This window comes from Bombus vancouverensis, chromosome 9 (genome assembly GCF_051014615.1).
Source record: "Bombus vancouverensis nearcticus chromosome 9, iyBomVanc1_principal, whole genome shotgun sequence".
Classification (NCBI taxonomy): domain Eukaryota; kingdom Metazoa; phylum Arthropoda; class Insecta; order Hymenoptera; family Apidae; genus Bombus; species Bombus vancouverensis.
This window is the reverse complement of record NC_134919.1, coordinates 14992726-15010669: the sequence shown is the minus strand read 5'-3', so window position 1 is coordinate 15010669 and position 17944 is coordinate 14992726. Positions and strand designations below refer to the sequence as shown.

At 36.9% G+C, this 17944-nt stretch overlaps 1 protein-coding gene across 1 annotated transcript; it reads right to left on the bottom strand.

Annotated features, from left to right (window-relative positions):
• Positions 1 to 286: 286 nt before the first annotated feature.
• On the bottom strand, positions 287 to 17931 carry LOC117158910 (green-sensitive opsin). Its single transcript, XM_033338306.2, has 6 exons — positions 16742 to 17931; positions 14870 to 14964; positions 12260 to 12370; positions 10366 to 10625; positions 9581 to 9696; positions 287 to 8806 (listed from the first exon to the last, which is right to left on the bottom strand). The coding sequence occupies exons 1-6, from the start codon at positions 16943 to 16945 to the stop codon at positions 8600 to 8602; spliced, it is 993 nt and encodes a 330-aa protein (XP_033194197.2). The 5' UTR covers positions 16946 to 17931; the 3' UTR covers positions 287 to 8599.
• Between the last annotated feature and the right edge of the window lie 13 nt (positions 17932 to 17944).

Below are 17944 nucleotides of genomic sequence, written 5' to 3'. Positions count from 1 at the left end.
TCTTATATTAAGTTAGAAAAATTTACCAAATGTCCAGCTGGACAAATTGTAAAGTACAAATTAAACAATTCAAAAAAAGAAATTTTTTTATGTTCAATTTTCAAGGTAAGAAATAAAATAGTCAAACTCGAAGATGGTATCCCGCTGGGGGCAGCCATCCACATGTTATTTAGCAATTAAGTTAGAAACATTTGTCCAAATGTCCATCTGGACAAATTGTGAAGTACAAATTAAATGATAAAAGGAAGAAAAATTTGTCCAGGTATAGCTCGTGTACCAGCTGGTTCCCAGTATAATTTTCTCATCAACCGAAGAACACTGTATTCTTTTTTATAATCTCCAATAGAATAACGACAAGTTTATTATAAATTAGTAAAGACAACGTATAAGCGCATAGGAGTTCTTCTCATTGATCTTCTCATTTCGTTTATTTATAATTTACATTTAATATCGGAGAATAAAGAATATCGATAATAAACACGATAAAAGAACAATTTACTGAAAGATTATCCGAGCTCGTTTAGGAGCGTCTTCGTTAATCGTTATTACCATCATTAAATAGTAACGTAATATCCGTTACATTTTACAACGACGATTCGCTCTGCTATCCTAATTGGATATTCTTTATAAAATTCTACCCCTTCGGCGAAACAGTTTCTTTTAATTCCAATATACTTTCTATACTTTCGAACAGTTTTTCATATCGTTTCCAGATCTTGTTACACTTTAGAGTATCAAACGTTTGTTAAATGTCAAGAACGTTCATCTTTGATCGTCGTTTTAATATCATTTATCGTACATTATTATTCGATATCTCGCTAAACACGAGAAACAAAATGCGTTTATCAAAATTACGATTCCATTTAAAATGTACAATTTAGAAAACTTTGTCTCTGCATCGTTCTTTTCACGATGCGATATTTTATTTCATCTTACCTCTGATCGATTATTTAACATTTTATTCCATTAATAATCGACGATGGAACGTGCTATTTGTACGACAAACGGAAGCAATTTATCAATTGTAAATATCTCGAAGAATAACACGTTTACTCTCTAAGATTAAGTCGATGGCAAACAGAATCGCATCTCTCTGATCGTCCACGCTTCTAGATATTATTGATGTACGAATATCGCAGGTATTTCCGACGTTTATAATTGGCTTCTGTCATCACGAATATTATCTTTTCGTCGCTGTGGAACCACCGTCGAAACAAAATCGCTGCAAGCTTTCTTCGATAGTTGCTCGTAGAAGTTGCTTTACAATTTAAACGACAGAGCACGATGATTAATTTAACGGCTGGCCGTTTTGAGACCACAAATTCTCTTCGAAGATGAACGAGTAGTATCAACGAAGTGGACGATACTTACAAGTGAAAGTTGAAGATTTGACGAGTAAATCTTAAAATGTGATTGTGCAATAGAATAACGGCAATCTTTTACCACGATGACTGGACGAATTAATATGATGATTTGTGTGAGACCGGTGAGAATGTATTAAGCAAATAACGGGTCTGTGAGAAAGGAATGTTCGATAGTCTACCCGTTACAAGTGTCAAACTGTGTCACACGGTGTAATTTGTAATTTGTATTAGGCTGTCCGAAAAGTGTCTTTACAACTTACACGTTTTTTACAACGACGCATCTTTGTACGAACATGAAACCTAATCTATCGGACGTTCTGATTTTTGATTTCGATAGAAGAAAATGGATCGTACGTAACTCGATAAAATAATATAAAACGAAAAATATTGTGCATTTATTATTTCCTTGTAAAACCAAAAAAACTTTTCGAACGGTCTAATAATTTGCTTCAGGCAGATCTGACTCTTTAAAGGCAAAGGTAAAGAAACAAATATCCGTGGGTTGCGAATTTTAAAGCTAAAATAAAATTCTACTGCCGTCTTCTACGATTTCCAACAGTTCTTACTTTCCAATTCTTTTTCGATGTCAACCGATAAACCGAAATCAAACCTCTGAGATTTATAACTTTTAAAGCCCAACAATAAGAAAAGAAAATTGTTTCTAGCACCGATGAACGCTGTATTCCTTTTATAATCTCTAACGCAATAACCACAAGTATAAATTAATAAAGTATAAAAAGTATAAATTAGCAGAGACAACGTATAATTGCAAAACGAAACGTGTAACGCTGAAGTGGAAAAGAAAAATTGCTAGAGTTTTTCCAAGTTGCATAATCATGTTTTTAAACCGATACAAATACGTGGAATATGATCGTGGTCGGTAAGATCACGATTGATAAGAAACTAGATCCACGTTGACTTGTTGCGTTCGTTTGTGTAATTGGAATTTGTACAAGAAATGTTCCGCTATACGAATAATCGCGAATAATAATATCATACGCTTGTACGAACGAATTTATCGATAGGAGGATAAACCAGGACACCCAGAAACTTGGACGTTCGTTTCGAGTGTCGAAGGACTCGAGTTTCTCTTTTATAATTTTCTTTTCTTCGAGACCAGGTCGAATTATTTTTACCTGTGCCAGACGGTCAAAATAATGGCAACGCTCACATATCATCGGAAGTAAACCGTCAAGTACTGGCGATTCAAATATTTTTATTTACTTTCCATTTACCTTAACTCGTATTTTTAACGATTTCTATCGCCTTTCGAGGCATTGTAAAATACTTGGTCCCGTTTTGGAGAACGTATTAGATATAAAGCAGAAACGAAGTAAGTGATTTCGAATATCTAATTTATCTATTTTAATCTAATCTAATCTAATCGCAGTTTCGACCGATCATCAGGCTTTTTATCAACGTCGCAGCAACAGCAATATAGGAAATCGCAGGTATTAATTCGACGTGGTAAAAGTTTGATTAAATTCGATTCAAGAAATAAGAGCGTAGGAAACTGCTGGTGCATATCATTTTGAAATAATTCCACCTCTCGATACTTTTACCGCGTTCAATTCAAGCGACAGAGACATAGGAACCCAGAGCGAGGTATCGTTTTCAAATAAAATTCAATTTAAACGACGAGAACGTAGCAATAGCATCGTCAAATGTGACGAATGTATTTTCATATTAAGCTATTCTTTTCTAGTCGCAAAGTAACATTGGAACAAACAAACGTGTAATCGCTACGAGTTCGCCTGCGATCTTCTTACATTTACGTACATTTTCCTATTTTTATATCGAAAACAACGATTACGAATGTTAAATGAGCGAGACCTAGAAATCTCCGATCAAAAATTATGAAACGTAGAAATTTTTATGCGCGACAAAAAAGAAACTATTTTATAGAACGTATCAAGCACGAGATAGCGTTTCGCGAATCGTGGCGAAATAAAGAATTAGGACAAATTTCACTGGTTCGGTACCGTTACTCGTTCGCGACCGATTTGCTATCGGAACAGTTCGCTGCACTGTGGCCCGTCCCATATCGAAACCACCGCGTATTACACGTACCGTGCATATCGATTTCTTTCTCGATCGATGCGTGTCTCAAGTAGAGAAACATCTTCGCGCTATTAAATCGCACGTACATAAAAATGCGCGCCATAAAGTGTGCGCATAAATTTCAAGGATTCGATGAGGAAAAATTCCTTAAAAGTCACGCTCGCTAACGACCTTGTTTTTCTTTTTCATTCTTACTCCACGTTATTCCTCCGAAGAAGATGAAAATCAACTTTTCGACTCTTTTAATGGTCTACGTTCTCATTTACTTTTATATAAGCAAAAGTTTTATTGGGACCACTTCTCGAACAGAAGCGTAGGGCTGCGCCACGTTTCTTCAACGAGACTTGCTTTTTTAAGCTGTTACGAGTTGCCGCAAGTTGAAAGCACGCGCTCCATGTTTTTATTACCTGAGAATTCTCAACACTTGATAAATCTTACAGGCAAAACTGGTTTACCTGCTCTCGGAGAATATAGATCGTTGTAACATAAATCTCAGCAGAGTATTATAGACGAGCTAATCGACTAATTAAACGATAAATGTCATATCTTCGAAGAGACGTGATATAGATTAATCAAACAATCGTAGAAACCAGATCGTTCTCTTTATCGTAATCGTCAATCCAATATTTCTGACTTCAGTCTGCAAACTCACTACGCGTAATCTGTCGTTTCTTCAAACGTGCAACCTAACAGCATAAGAGAATAACGTGAAACGACGTACTGTATAACGTGTTTGTGTATTGGTCGCGTAATATATACGGAAAATCCATGAAACTTTGGATCCTCTGTATATTCCAGACCGATAACAATCCACGTTGCTCCGTAACAATTCAAGCAACCGAATCGACCCACCAAAAACACGAAATATTTCTTATTTCTTGCTCTCGCGATGAAATAACTAACAAGACGGTCGTATATCGAATCGAATCGAATTGGCCACAATTTACCATTAGATTTCTAGCGATCGATCAAGTCGCAGTACGATCTTTTCCGTGGTCCACTCGATAAGTTCCTTTCACAGCCATTTATATCGGTAAATTACACTTGCTCTGAAATCGCCTTTCATTTGTCAAGTTTATGGCCTTGTTCAACGAAAGAATAGAAACTCGCGTCTCTTAACGTGGATCCTATTTTCAACAGCTCAGATTTCAGAAGCTACGTCAGATTCGCCGTTCTTCTGCCTCTTTTCTTCCCTCCTAATTGCTTCTCCATCGATTTGGTTAACTCGTTCCACGTAAGATTTAAATGTCAGGAAATGAAAGTATCCCTGTCGAAAAAATTCGTTCTTCTTCTTTCGTTCAAGAGAGATTCTGGCTCGTTGACAACGAAGACATTTTCTGCCGGTCGTTCTTCGTGTTTTACGACCGTCTCGTCGAAACGGCGAATTGTATCTGTTCTTTCGGTTAATTGCTTCCATTGAAGACGATTTGTTATGAAATAGTCAAGTACTTTTCTATAAATCGTTTGACGGAACAGGAGAGGATTTAATACAAAATGCGTAGAAGATTCGTTAAAACGGCGATGATATATTTTAATGGGGAATATGGAATATTTGTTATCCACAGTTTGATGCTTTTGTTCGGGAAAATTATTTCTCTTTTATTTCACCCACTCGCTTCTTTTTCCATAAAGTTACTTAGTCGCGCTTTTAAACAACGTGGATTAATTTTTTCTTAACAAAACGAAACGATTATCGGATTGAACATAGAAACTTATCAATTCCTCTCATCAACTACCTCTTTCCATTCGACTCTTCTCGCATGTTTTCGCGTTTAACTGTAACTTTTATCTTTGCTTCCACTCTCGAAAAATTCGCTTCCGTAAAGAATCGACACTCCTGTTCGAAGCAGGTTTCTCGTCGAAAACGAGTCTCTATGTTAAAAAAAAAAAAGGCTGCTTGCCTCGACTAACGTTTATATCGCAAACGCTCCTTTCGAAGCCGTCATTTTTTAATTCTTTCTGGCTTCATCCGCATTCGGATCTGGTTCCAATCGTTACGCCATACAATGCGGTATGCGATGGATAAGAATCGAAATAATCGTCCGATTTCGATCTTATTGTACGATGATATCATCAGTCTGTAAGTAAGCGATATAATCGTGAACAGTAATTCTCCCCAAAAAATCGACGGAAGTTAATAAAAGTCGTTTCTACCTCAAAATCTAATGCGATTACCTGTGTATCTGATCTGCGAACGTGCGAACGAATGTGACCAGCGAATTCTGATTTTTGTCCCCAATTCTCATTACAATGCCGCACTGTGCACTGGCCCGATGCGATCGTTCTTTAACTCGCAACGCGCTTTCCTACAAAAATATCTAGTTTCTACGCCTTCGATCCGTGAAAGAATACTAAAAATATATTTCACAAAATAGTTACAGTCAGCTGTTTCTTATTATACAAAGGATTTGTTAATTTTCGATGGCAAATCGAGGGAAACTTTATACGTTAAAGATACGATTAAAAGCTACTTTGTAAGATAGGAATTTCATTCGTAGAAAATTCAACACAGGGTAGGATTATTCGAATCAGCTAAAAATTTAGCATCGAACGTTGCACAGTACGATCGGATTTGTACGTTACGAGAAGAAAATTAAGAGAAGATCAACCACGAAAAAATATCGTTTCTCTTATCGAAAGATGAAATGCAATAAACAATAGAGAAAAATAACAATTTGTAAACTTCTGTGTAAAATCGTTCTGTACGATAAAGCTTCCGGAACAAATAGTTCCTCGTTCGTTAATCCCACGATTCCTATTCTTCTCTTTCTCAAACGACGAGCACGTGTATCAGTTGCCAAGATTTTCTTTGGCCATCGATGAAGTATTACGGTCACGTGCTAAGGATGTGGCAATAAAAAAACCAAGATCCAATGTCCCATTTCGCCGTGGCTTTTGCTTTTATTCGAAACCTGTCTCACGGCTGGCGTGCAACTCGTCGTCTCGAACGAATCTTCGTAGTCGCGAGACTGTGGCCAATTATCGTTGCGTAATACCGATCGTTCTTGTGAAAACGTTCACAGACAGATTACGCACGGTATCCATTCATTCCTTTTCGCTCTTCGCTCGAGTCGTTACACGCTCGATTAATGGAAATCCTAATCCTGTTTTCGCTATCTTGCCATAGTCACGATACGATCAACCGATACGACGATTATCTATCGTAGTCTCAGTCGTAGAATATCGAAACGCGCGTTTTCAGAAAATTTCAGGGAAAAATTCTCTTCTTCGATCATCTGCAGTGTCTTCATAAACTGTACTCTACGTAGGTGTAGAGTGGCGCGCAAAAATACGCGAACGCTCACTGCAGAAAACTTTTATGTAGAAAACATTTTACGTTGTAGAAAACATTTTGGAACGTTGTACTTTCGTTGTATTAATAATATTTCAAATCAATCTGGAAACGCGTACAGAAGCCACGAGATATTTACCGCAAATATATATTTAGCGAAAGATTAGTATACAGCATAGATAGTCATCTTGGGCGTATAATAAGTGTGAAAGACGATCCTACCGAATATCGAGGCTTATTCGGCTGTTTTATAATTTCTAAAAGATACACGTGTGCTTGCATTAAACATCTTGTGTACTTTCCGTGTACGTTTTTACATTTGTTTCAAAATTTAATTCAATATAATCAGCATATCCGTATCTGACGATGCCAGTGAAATTTCAAAATGTTTTACGTGACACGCGATATTAAAAAACGTTTACGAACGTTCGATTACTTTCGCGAACCACTGTATGTTCTTTTGCCATGATTACAATTTAATTGAATTTAATTTAATATAATTACAATTGAAGAAAAATAACGACGATATGGGAGAGCGTGCAGATATAATTGCGATTCGAATTTCTGATTGAATTTGAAATTACATATCTGGATGGGTCAATCGCATCGTACGCGGTTGCTTCAGAAAAGGTTTGATTAGCGACGTTGAATTTTCCTCGCGATTTCACTTTCGCTATCTTGCCATAATCGCACGTGTTACGAATCGTAATACAGATACTTCGCAAAGCCATCCATAATGATTCCATCGCGACTGGAACTCGTAAGAGGAATTAGAAAGAATAACAGCGCAACTATTACTATTCTACGAGCGTAGAATCTCTCTCAATGGAGAACAGAGAGAGATATGATTGCTTATTGGTTATTTTTATTTCTAAATTATAACAACGCGTCTGCTTTACGATCCTTACGATACTTAATGGATAACGTAATTGCGTCATTGCTCCAAGCTTTGCTTTTTTCCTCCCACTTGCTTTTAATTTACGACCAATTGTCATTTTATGGACTTAAAATATGTCGCGTGCAATATAGATTACAAATGAAGTTTAATCGAGATTCTTATTGTTTCTCTCGTTGACATTACGATCATCCGTCTTCTCGTTTATCGCGTGATTAACAAGTCGAATATCTTGAAACGTGGCTTGCTTGAAAATTGTTCATTGTGAGATTTGGCGAATCGCAAGGCGAATTACTTAGCTTCACTCAAATATCCTTCTAACTCAAATAATTCTATCTTACTCTACTCAAAACTTCGGTGTTTCTTTCATTCGGTATTTTAGCAATTTACCTGCGCCAAAATACATTCAAACTACCTGCTACGAATGATTTCGGCAAAGAATGTCACGCTGCGTGAAACCAAACCGTAATGAAATTCAATTTTTCTTATTCGCACGTTTCATTACACGAACGATCTTCGAGAGACACACTGCGACGTTTATCGGTGGAACCAAGCGGCCAAAAAAGTTCACGCATCAATTAACACATGGCAACGCGTGAGAGCCACGAAGACTGTAAAAAGCAAACGAAAATACCGGAAAACGAAAGAAAAGAACGCGTATCGTTTGCTTTTCACCGCGATCTTCGAAACTTCCACCAGGTGTTAAGATCTTCGCATCGAAACTAAAGAACGTTTAGCGTATCCCGGCAAAATTCAACGCTGTTCTCACGACTAATTCGATCGCAGAAACAAAAGATCCGCTCACGTACGCGAATCCGTAATCGGATAAGTAAATCCAGCGGACGAAAAGAGGCGAAAGCAAACAACAAAGAGGCAAGAAGGAAGAACCACGTTGTTAAGACGACTTATATTCGATGGTTCCACGATTCATCCAACATCTACATAGCTGCAGACATTTATGGCGTTGTTCGATAGAGATAATGGTCCTCAGTTCCGTTGTTCTTGTCTGTTCAACAGCGTCAACGCGGTGTTTTGACTGTCCGGTAACGAGGATCTCGCGATTCGTACGTCGAAGATCTTCTTTAGAGAGCGGGGAAATTGGCTGTTTAAACCTGCGTAGATTATAGGGTTGTAGCAAATGGAGGATTTGGCCAATAACGCCGGAAGCACAGCTACCGATGCCGATGGCTTCGCCTAGAAAATTAATCGAAGATTTTGTTAGAATAATCTGTTGCTCTCGCTCAACGATTTCTATTAGCTACATAATAAGTTTTGTCGGTTGTATTGCATCGTCTACCAATAGCGTTGTGATTTCTAAATAAATTATAATGGACGTGATTATATTAAAAAACGGAAGATTCTTAAGTAAAGAAATTATTATGTTTATAAGATTGAAAGTTCAAACGACAAGTTTGAACTTTCTCGTCGATGGCGATGTTCAGTGCTAGGTTCGGAGACCAGTTTGAAACACAAAATATCATCGAATACATACGAAACGAGTGACGATATTTAACGGGCATCGTTATGGCGTTGTGTCTGTTAATGGCACCTGCTGGTAATACGAAATTATAACGAAATACTTTCACCCCACATGTATAGATATGCAAATCGTTCACGGTGTACGAACAAAGGAAGGTGCATCTCGTATCGCGTGCAACGATACAGCTTTCTCAATTTCAGCCGATCTTACGAATTAATATGAAACTGGTCTTGATGATGAAGAACCTCGTAACGCGAGTTTTCGTGTTATCTCAGTTCTATCAACGAAAATTTGAATTTTACATCGCGCGTTAAACGAAACTTTGCAAGAACAAAATTAGAAATTGTTCGTCTGATAACACTAAGAAAAGATGTATTCAAGAAGATCGATGTAAGTAATAAGAGGAAGTTGTAAAATTTTCTGCGTGAAATTATGGAACTGTGACCACTTTAAAAGATTATATTCTTGGATATGAATTTACAACTTACGTCGAAATATTGCGCGGCGATCGCAAGAGCAGCGTAAGGCGACCAGGCGAGCAGGAAGGCAGTTATCATTAGTGCAACCATTTTCGTGATCTTCGCCTCGCGTCTTCCGCTTGCGCCTGTGAAACAAATTATTTTCGCGTTGCTAACGTGAGCAACGGAAGTATGGCTCTTTCACAAATACAAAAGGCAAACTATAGAAGAACTCTGTTCGTATTAAGTCCGTTTATGTATTTGAAGTTTTATTATCTAGCGCTCGATTAAATAGCCTTCCGTCGATCGAGCTCATTTATTTGAACGAAAAATTAAAAAAAAACACCCCACTGACCTGACTAAAGAAATAAAATAGACAAACTCGAAGATGGTACCCCCTGGGGGTAGCCATCCACATGTTATTTAGCAATTAAGTTAGAAACATTTACCAAATGGTCATCTGGACAAATTGTAAAGTACAAATTAAATAATAAAAAAAGTAAATTTTCTTATGTTCAATTTTCAAGGTAAGAAATAAAACAGTCAAACTCAAAGATGGTATCCCGCTGGGGGTAGCCATCCACATGTTATTTAGCAAATAAGTTAGAAACATTTACCAAATGGCCATCTGGACAAATTGTAAAGTACAAATTAAATAAAAAAGAAATACTGCGAGGAATTCCTATTGTACGAATCGCTTATCTGTCGACAAGTTTACATAGACGAAGCTTTACCGTAGTTTTGAGGAGATTTCGATCAGACTCGATCAGATTTTGCAAGTTCTTAGAAAAGATTACGATCAGGAACTAACTTACCTGCTCTCTTTCGCACTTTTCTCAAGGTCGCTATAATTGCCACGTAACTACTACTGATCACCAAAACGGGGATGATCAGACCAAACACGAAGAGGAATCCTATGTAGCTGTCGCTTTTGGTAAGTGGGTCGTGAACTTCCCAGGACACGCTGCAAGACACGTTTCCTGCCTCTGGACCGTAACTACCCCAGCCAAATAGTGGTGGCAGAGAGAGGCAGAGTGCATAGATCCAGACAAAGATTCCAAGTGTTATCGCATGCCTGTAGAAAACAGACGATTCGTACAGACAGTGCGTGAAGTAAAATTATAAGGCAACTTATCGTCGGCGTGCATAATATTGGGTTGGCAACCAAGTGATTGCGGATTTTGTCATTAAATGGTATCGACAAAATCTGCAATTATATTTAGTATATTATTCAGTATAGTATTTATTTATAATATTTGATATATTTAGTATAGTAGGTAATTGCATAGGCAATACGGAGTATCTCGAGAATTAGCCTCTTTCTTGGTTTTTAAATAACTTGGCAGAGAAATAAAAAATTCATTTATGTAGAATAATCACGGAAGACACGTTGCACATTTCGAAAGAATCGCATCGAAAATTTGCAACGGAACGTTTCTTCAAGAATAGATAAGAATGTTACTGGAACATTTCGTACAGCTTTCGTTGCAATCGATTAAAGTTTCAATATCAATGGGAACAAAGTTGGAAGTAAAAATCTCCTTTTTCTAAGAAACACGTGTCACGTCCGAACGTGTTTAATTCGGTTTTTGGTTGGCCGACGATTATCGGCAAAAATTTTCGCGTTAGAGGATTACTTCGTTTACGGTGTTCAGCGAAGTAATCGTGGCTCGCGGCCAGGAAAATTTATTTTCTCCTTTATCATCGTAGCGTAAGCACTTAAGAACATTTCTCTACGCGTTTTCTTTTTCATCGTCGAAACACCATTCTGTCTTAACGTAAGAGTGAAAAGCTGCACCTTAAGAAGCGTCTAAAGAACGGAGACCGACATTGTTAATCCAAAATTGATTAGAAGATCGGTAAAATACCGTTGAAGTGATTCACGCGGATTTTTAATCTTGAACTTATCCTCTAGAATCTAGAACGACGTTCATAATTACACAGGCGACTCTCGCGGGTTATTAAAGAATGCTACTACCTTACAGGCTCGATCCACGACGTGAAACATCTTTGCTTCGAACGTTTTCGTATTCGTCGAACAGTCGACGGCGCAAAATGTTACAAATTGTTAGAAAAGGCTTCTCCGAATTTCTGTAGAGAGACAAGAATTTTCGTAAGATTTTCTCAACTTGCGATACAAATTTTTTCCACTATAAAGTTCAAAGACTGCGATTGAAAGTTGTTTGACGGGTCTCTGTTGAGACATCAGAAATTCTGATCTATGAAGCTAGTTGTTCAGTGTTATGCTTTTTATCTTCTGAATATTTATAAATTAGTAATTATTTCTCGCCGCGAACGTTCATTTACATAAAAGCATAAACACGGAGCTGTATTTACATAAACGCTCGATTCATAAGATTGATCTGAAAAGCTATAACTTGTAATTGTAAGCGGAACGAACGATCAATTCGCCTTCGCGTTATTCGATTCGACATGCGACGCATCTCGGCGTGTAATTAGACAGAGCAAAGAAAAGCATCGTGTATTATGCAGGATCGAGTGTTACGATCCACTTCTTCTCTACATTGTTCACGTGCACGTGTGTCGCGACGAGTTGAGATTTTCGGAGCGGAACGTCCGTCGTGTTGCTCCGCGATTCGACTGACAAAGTCAAGGCCATTTTTCTTCACCTTGACCAAATATATACACAGTTCTTTCGAAACATCTTTGCCTGCCAAATAAAGTAAAAGTAAATGGAATCATTCTCACCTTATGGACAGAGCTTTCATCGGTCTGGCTACCAGTAACCACCTTTCAACAGCCATTACTGTCAGGTTCCCGATACTGGCAAACCCCAAAGTCGACATGAACCAAGCGTAGCTTTGAAAAACAAAAAAAGAAAAACGTTGTTTCAATGGAATTGTAACAAGCCAAAGATTTTTGGTTAATATTAATCATTCTAGGCAGGAGAAATTGGGCGAGAGATTAACGAAATTTCTGAAAATTGTTAGATTTGACTTCGACCTGGGATCTTTGGCATATTTTATTCTATAAGTATCATGGGAACTTGAAATTTTTATAAATTAATATTAGTCGCGTTATCACAGTCAGAATAATATATTATTGCAATAAACCATTAGTAAGATCAATGAAACTTTAAAGTTACAATTCTATCAGATACAAAAGTATCATCAAAAAGCAGTAAGATATAAGAATAATTATTGTAACCAGTTTTATTTTAAACTATAATTTTTCTATGAACTTTTTATGAACTTATATTTGACCGAAGGCTATATCTTTAAACTTTTATTTATAAAATATGCCAGTATAGTTTTAGAGAAAGGAACTGGGACATCCTGTACGACGACGTCAATTTTCGATTACAATCGTGTCGATTTACGTTTCTCAACTTTTCACTAGAAATATCCGTTTATTCCCAATTCTCTCTCGGACTTAGACGTAACATTGTTTGCTTTTATCATTTGCGGTGTCCACGAAGAATTCTTCGAAGGTTTGTTGAACGTTTAAACGATGGCAAACCACGAAACTCCACTTTGCGGTAGGTACACCGTGCGCCAGATACTTTCTCTTAATTTCGTCGTCTCGACACCATATTTAATGACCTGAAAGAGACACAGGATTTTACGAGACCGTGACAGAGCGAACGTTTCATCTCGTTATAACGAAACTCGTCCATTCTACGAATCCTAAAGAATTATTAGTTCCAGGGATAATTATACGTTCCGTTAACGAGGAAATTCGTCAAATTTTGTGACAAAATGAAGGCAAAAATAATTCATAAAAGATACTCGGCTCGCTTTTACGTTCCTTTATTAACCACTTTCAAGTCTCGACGATTTGAGCTCGAAAATACTTCATTTTATCTTATATCCCACATTTATACTGATGATAAGTATACATGTATTAAGATATTTATATATATAAAATTGATTATATTGCAATAGTAATAGCTATATTCAAAGATATAAAAATATAGAAAAATAACGCTAAAAACAGTCGCTGAATTAAAGGAATTACAGAATTAACGGGAGGAAGCGAAAATGAAATAACCAGCAACTGAAAAGATGGGCCAGTCGATAAGTACTTACTTGGAAGAAGATAAAAGTTAACCAAATGAAATAGGCGACAATTTTTTTAAACAGAAAAGAACTCGAATAAAGTTTTGCAGAATTATCTTACGATAATTACGTTTAACGAACCGCATCTTCATTGGCGCACGCTCCTGAATAATTACATTCGTGCCGATAATGAGCATTAACGTATTAAATAAATGGATTTTCTGTTCGTGCTATTGAAATTCTACGAGCGAAACGTGCATGACAGGGAATGTCACAACATTCACACATTGCGTTTGTGCTTGGAAGTTTCATCTGGAACATAAGTATCATAGTAACATAAATAGTACTTCCTACTTCGTTTTCCTTGGTTATTCTAATTCTCGTGAACGATTATTCTGTATTTTGTATAAAAAAAAGTGCTGTATCATAGAGAATCAGTGAACAAAACTTTCAAATAAACGTAGAGAAACATTTGAATGAAATAAGTTAAGAAGATGAAAGCGAGTTATTCATTTGTGAAATCTTCATAATTAAATACCAGCATTGGCTGGAATTTTAACGTTGTAAAGTAATCACGCTCCCAATGGAGACGGAATAGAAGAGAGCAGAGAAGGGCTGGTTTCGTTGGCCGTGTTTCGGCTGTTCTATTTCCAGAAAAACCTTCCCCTTTCAATGGTAGCTTTTGTAGCTTACGTATGTTGCTTTACAAGCTCGTTAAAAAAAATGGCACAATTCGCTCTGTACGTACATGCCTACCAATACTGACGCAGTAGCGTTAGATCTGTCACGACGAAGAATTCAATTTTTCCTTTCACCAAGGATCACGGAGTGTCGTTGCCATTCCACATAACAAGAAATTTTACCGTATTCCGTAAATAGCCGATATTGATGGTGTAAACTAATTATAGCGTAAGTCGAGACAGCGTAAACTAATCGCAATGCTGTAATGCGAATCCTTTATCAGACATTTTCACGTTTGTCTTTAATTTTCAACTGTAAGCCGTGGGGAAAACAATTCTGCTCAGCCATTAATTTTCAGTAAAAGTTGCCTGAGTTTCTTTCCGTTCGTTGGAGTCAGCCGCTTTAAACGGCAGCAAGAAGATTACATTTATCCGAGATTCAATTATTCTCTACCGCGAGAAACCACGATGTGCATCGCGATTACAACGAAAGCGAGTAAGAAAAGGGAATAATAGGAAGATTACATTCGTTCAGGATGAAAGGGAATATCGTCTCGTATGTAGTTGATATGCCTCGGACAAGTTTCATGCGATTACGTTTAATAAACGATAAATTATACCAGAGACACATTTTGTAGCCCCAGTACCATCCGCCTGTGATAGCAGAAACCATCGCAACAGGATTTCCAAACGCAGCCACCAGGAAATCGCCAACCTGAAGTAAAAATTGTCCTTAAATTATTCACGTTGAGTCTTTACTCAAACGGAAAGGAACAGATGTGTAACACAATTATCGCATAAAACGAAATAAAAGAAAAAAACAAAACGATCAGAGAACTTTCGCAATTTTTCAATTTCCATTCAACACTCGTATTCAATTCCACAATGGGAATATTTTCGGTGATATTCGATGAAAACACGGTGCTACGAGGGTGCCATTAGAGGATTGATTGACACAAACGACGCGGAAAAATACCTTTCTGTTGCGGTAGATTCCAACTTTAGTGAAGTTCGCAACTTTATAAATATTTACACTCTCCTATATTTTTTTCGATCGTTTCGTATCTCCAGTTCGCCGAATAATTGTATCATAAAAACAAAAATCGAAGTTAAAGGTGTGATAACACGAAAGCCTGCCGTGAAAGCTCCACGAATTTTATCGACTTAGTACTCTAAGGTCGATTCTGCTTTCTAGAAGAATTTCTTCTAGTCGCTTTCGTTGCTAGAGTACGCGCAACTCCATCTTCTTCAACTATAATTCCTCGAATTTCAGATCTTTCATCCTCTTCTCTAGCCTCATCCCCGAGAAAGGAATCATGATTGTATGGAACGTTCTTATAAAATTCAGCAGAGATATAAATCTATGATGCGTTAATAATTCTGTAATAAAATTAATTGAAAGGATAACATTCTTCGATGTTACAATTGAAAATGAAAGAGCTGAAAGCATCAATTATGCGGTGGAAAATTAATGCACGCGAAGCTTCGATTAAATTAATGGAGTAAATCGATGTGGCGAGAATCGATTTTAATATTTTTAATAAAAATCTGAACTACGTAAATACTGGTTTCCAAATTGCTCGTCATGGTTTCGGTTAAAATTTTCCCGCGATTGTAATCTAAAACAATAGAAAATAAATTTATTCCACAGATTTTCCGATTAGAATTTTCAATCAACTGAATCTTCACTTACCAATTAGTCAGAAGATAGAATTTCATAAAAGTAATCAAATTTACGACAATTCCAATAACTGGATAATAACTTGATTGGTTTTTAAATTATAAAAATCCAATCAAGTTATAGGTATATCTAGTTTCCCATGAAAGAGAAAAGCAAACGATTCATTTGCATAATATCGAATGACACAGTTTCTATGTGAGTAACGTAGAGTGTAACTAATACGTCTACTTAGCACCGTGCTAAAGAGTTGCATGGAGGCGCGATATACAGACGTATAAATTATTCGCATCCACGAACCTTAACATCTCCTATGCGAATTATACGACTGAGAAGATTTCACATAAATACCTTTAACGATATTATCCTCTCTCGTTTAAACAAAAAACAAATAAAATTTTACGAGTAAACTTTACAAATTACGAATTATTTGATTATTCTATATAAGATTATAAAATTGTAAAGCAGATGTGTATAATCTACAATTTATAACTTGTAAATTTGGTAATATTACCAGTAAATTATTATGCAAGAGGATACAGGTTTTGAAGAATTAAAAAAATTGATTTATATTGACCTGTATTTTACCACAATACAATTTTGGAAAAAATAGTAGATATCTGTCGACTGTAATTATGAAGAAATAATTTCTAAATATCGAATCAATTAATATTCTTACTCATTTCAAAATGAATTTACTAAACTAAGATCTTTCAACATCTATAAATCATCGCTCGCAAACTTCAAAAACCAGTATGAAAAACGTTATAAAATCAGCTAATATCGTTTCAAGAACTATTATTTGATGTCTTACGACAAGATTAACCAGGATCACGTTGACGGGTGTCCACAGTATCTGCGCGTCCTTGACGATCACGATCGCCACTAGAAGATTCATGGTGAAACCAAAAAATCCGATAAATCCCAATGCGATCGCTGCAGCGACGTACACCATCGGACTGACTTGATCATCGGCATCGTAAACGACATCGTCCACGGTGCTACGGTTCAAGGACATTCTTCTTGTATTTTTCTGCCTTTACACTTCCACACTTTTCCGCCTTTTTTTTTTTTTTTTTTTACCACCGACACGAAAAAGGGGAAAAAGCAAACGAAAAAGCACCACGTGCCGATTGAACGCGTTAATCGTCGGACAGATTACGTTCCTCTTTTCGAAGTCGCGCAAGAAGCGGACTACATGCATCAACCAAAAGCAGTTTATGACTAAGTTTCAAACTGTACGTACCCTTATATAAAGCCCGGATGAAACTACCCTTTCCTCTGACTGCACGTACTCTCTATCAGTCGCCGTTACCGGCTAAAACCAACCCTCTTGCCGGCAGGTAGAAACAGCATGCGCGAAACTACAGCAGCAACCCCCGTTCAACCCCTCGCGGTTACCAGTTTCATTCCATTAGGATGAAATCAACGATCACATGGTCATATTGTTTTCAACCTCCGGTCACTTGGTGCACTTAATTGCATTGGGTAAGGGTATTCTCTCTTGAGGATAGATGTATCATGATGGAAACTAGGTGATGAAAGAGCTGGAGATCTGGTTGGAAGTACAATCCTGAGAACTGATGCTGGAATCGAGTTTGTTTGGATTCTGTGTTATATTCTGATTAGACAGAGAGTTCAAATTGGAATTATGTATAAAGGAAATTTCTTACAAATTGCTAAGGATTATTTTTTTAAGCAAACTTGATTTTGTTGTATTGTATCCTTTGCATGTAGAGTACAAAGAATCCTTTTTCGGCGAGGAAAAAGATTTGCAAATCCAATTAACGGCAGGAAAAACCGTACTCGTTATTTGTGGATTATTGCGGATGATAGGCCTCCGATTGTTTACAGAATTTACATTTAACGAATAGATGTGTGATGCAGGATTTTTCTCGAGCAGATTAAAAAGTTATGTCACACTGTGGTAAATTGATAAAAGAAATCCATAACATTCGTTTGTAACACATCGAGAGATTATGAAACTAAATGATGCTTTATATTAAAAAGAGAGAAT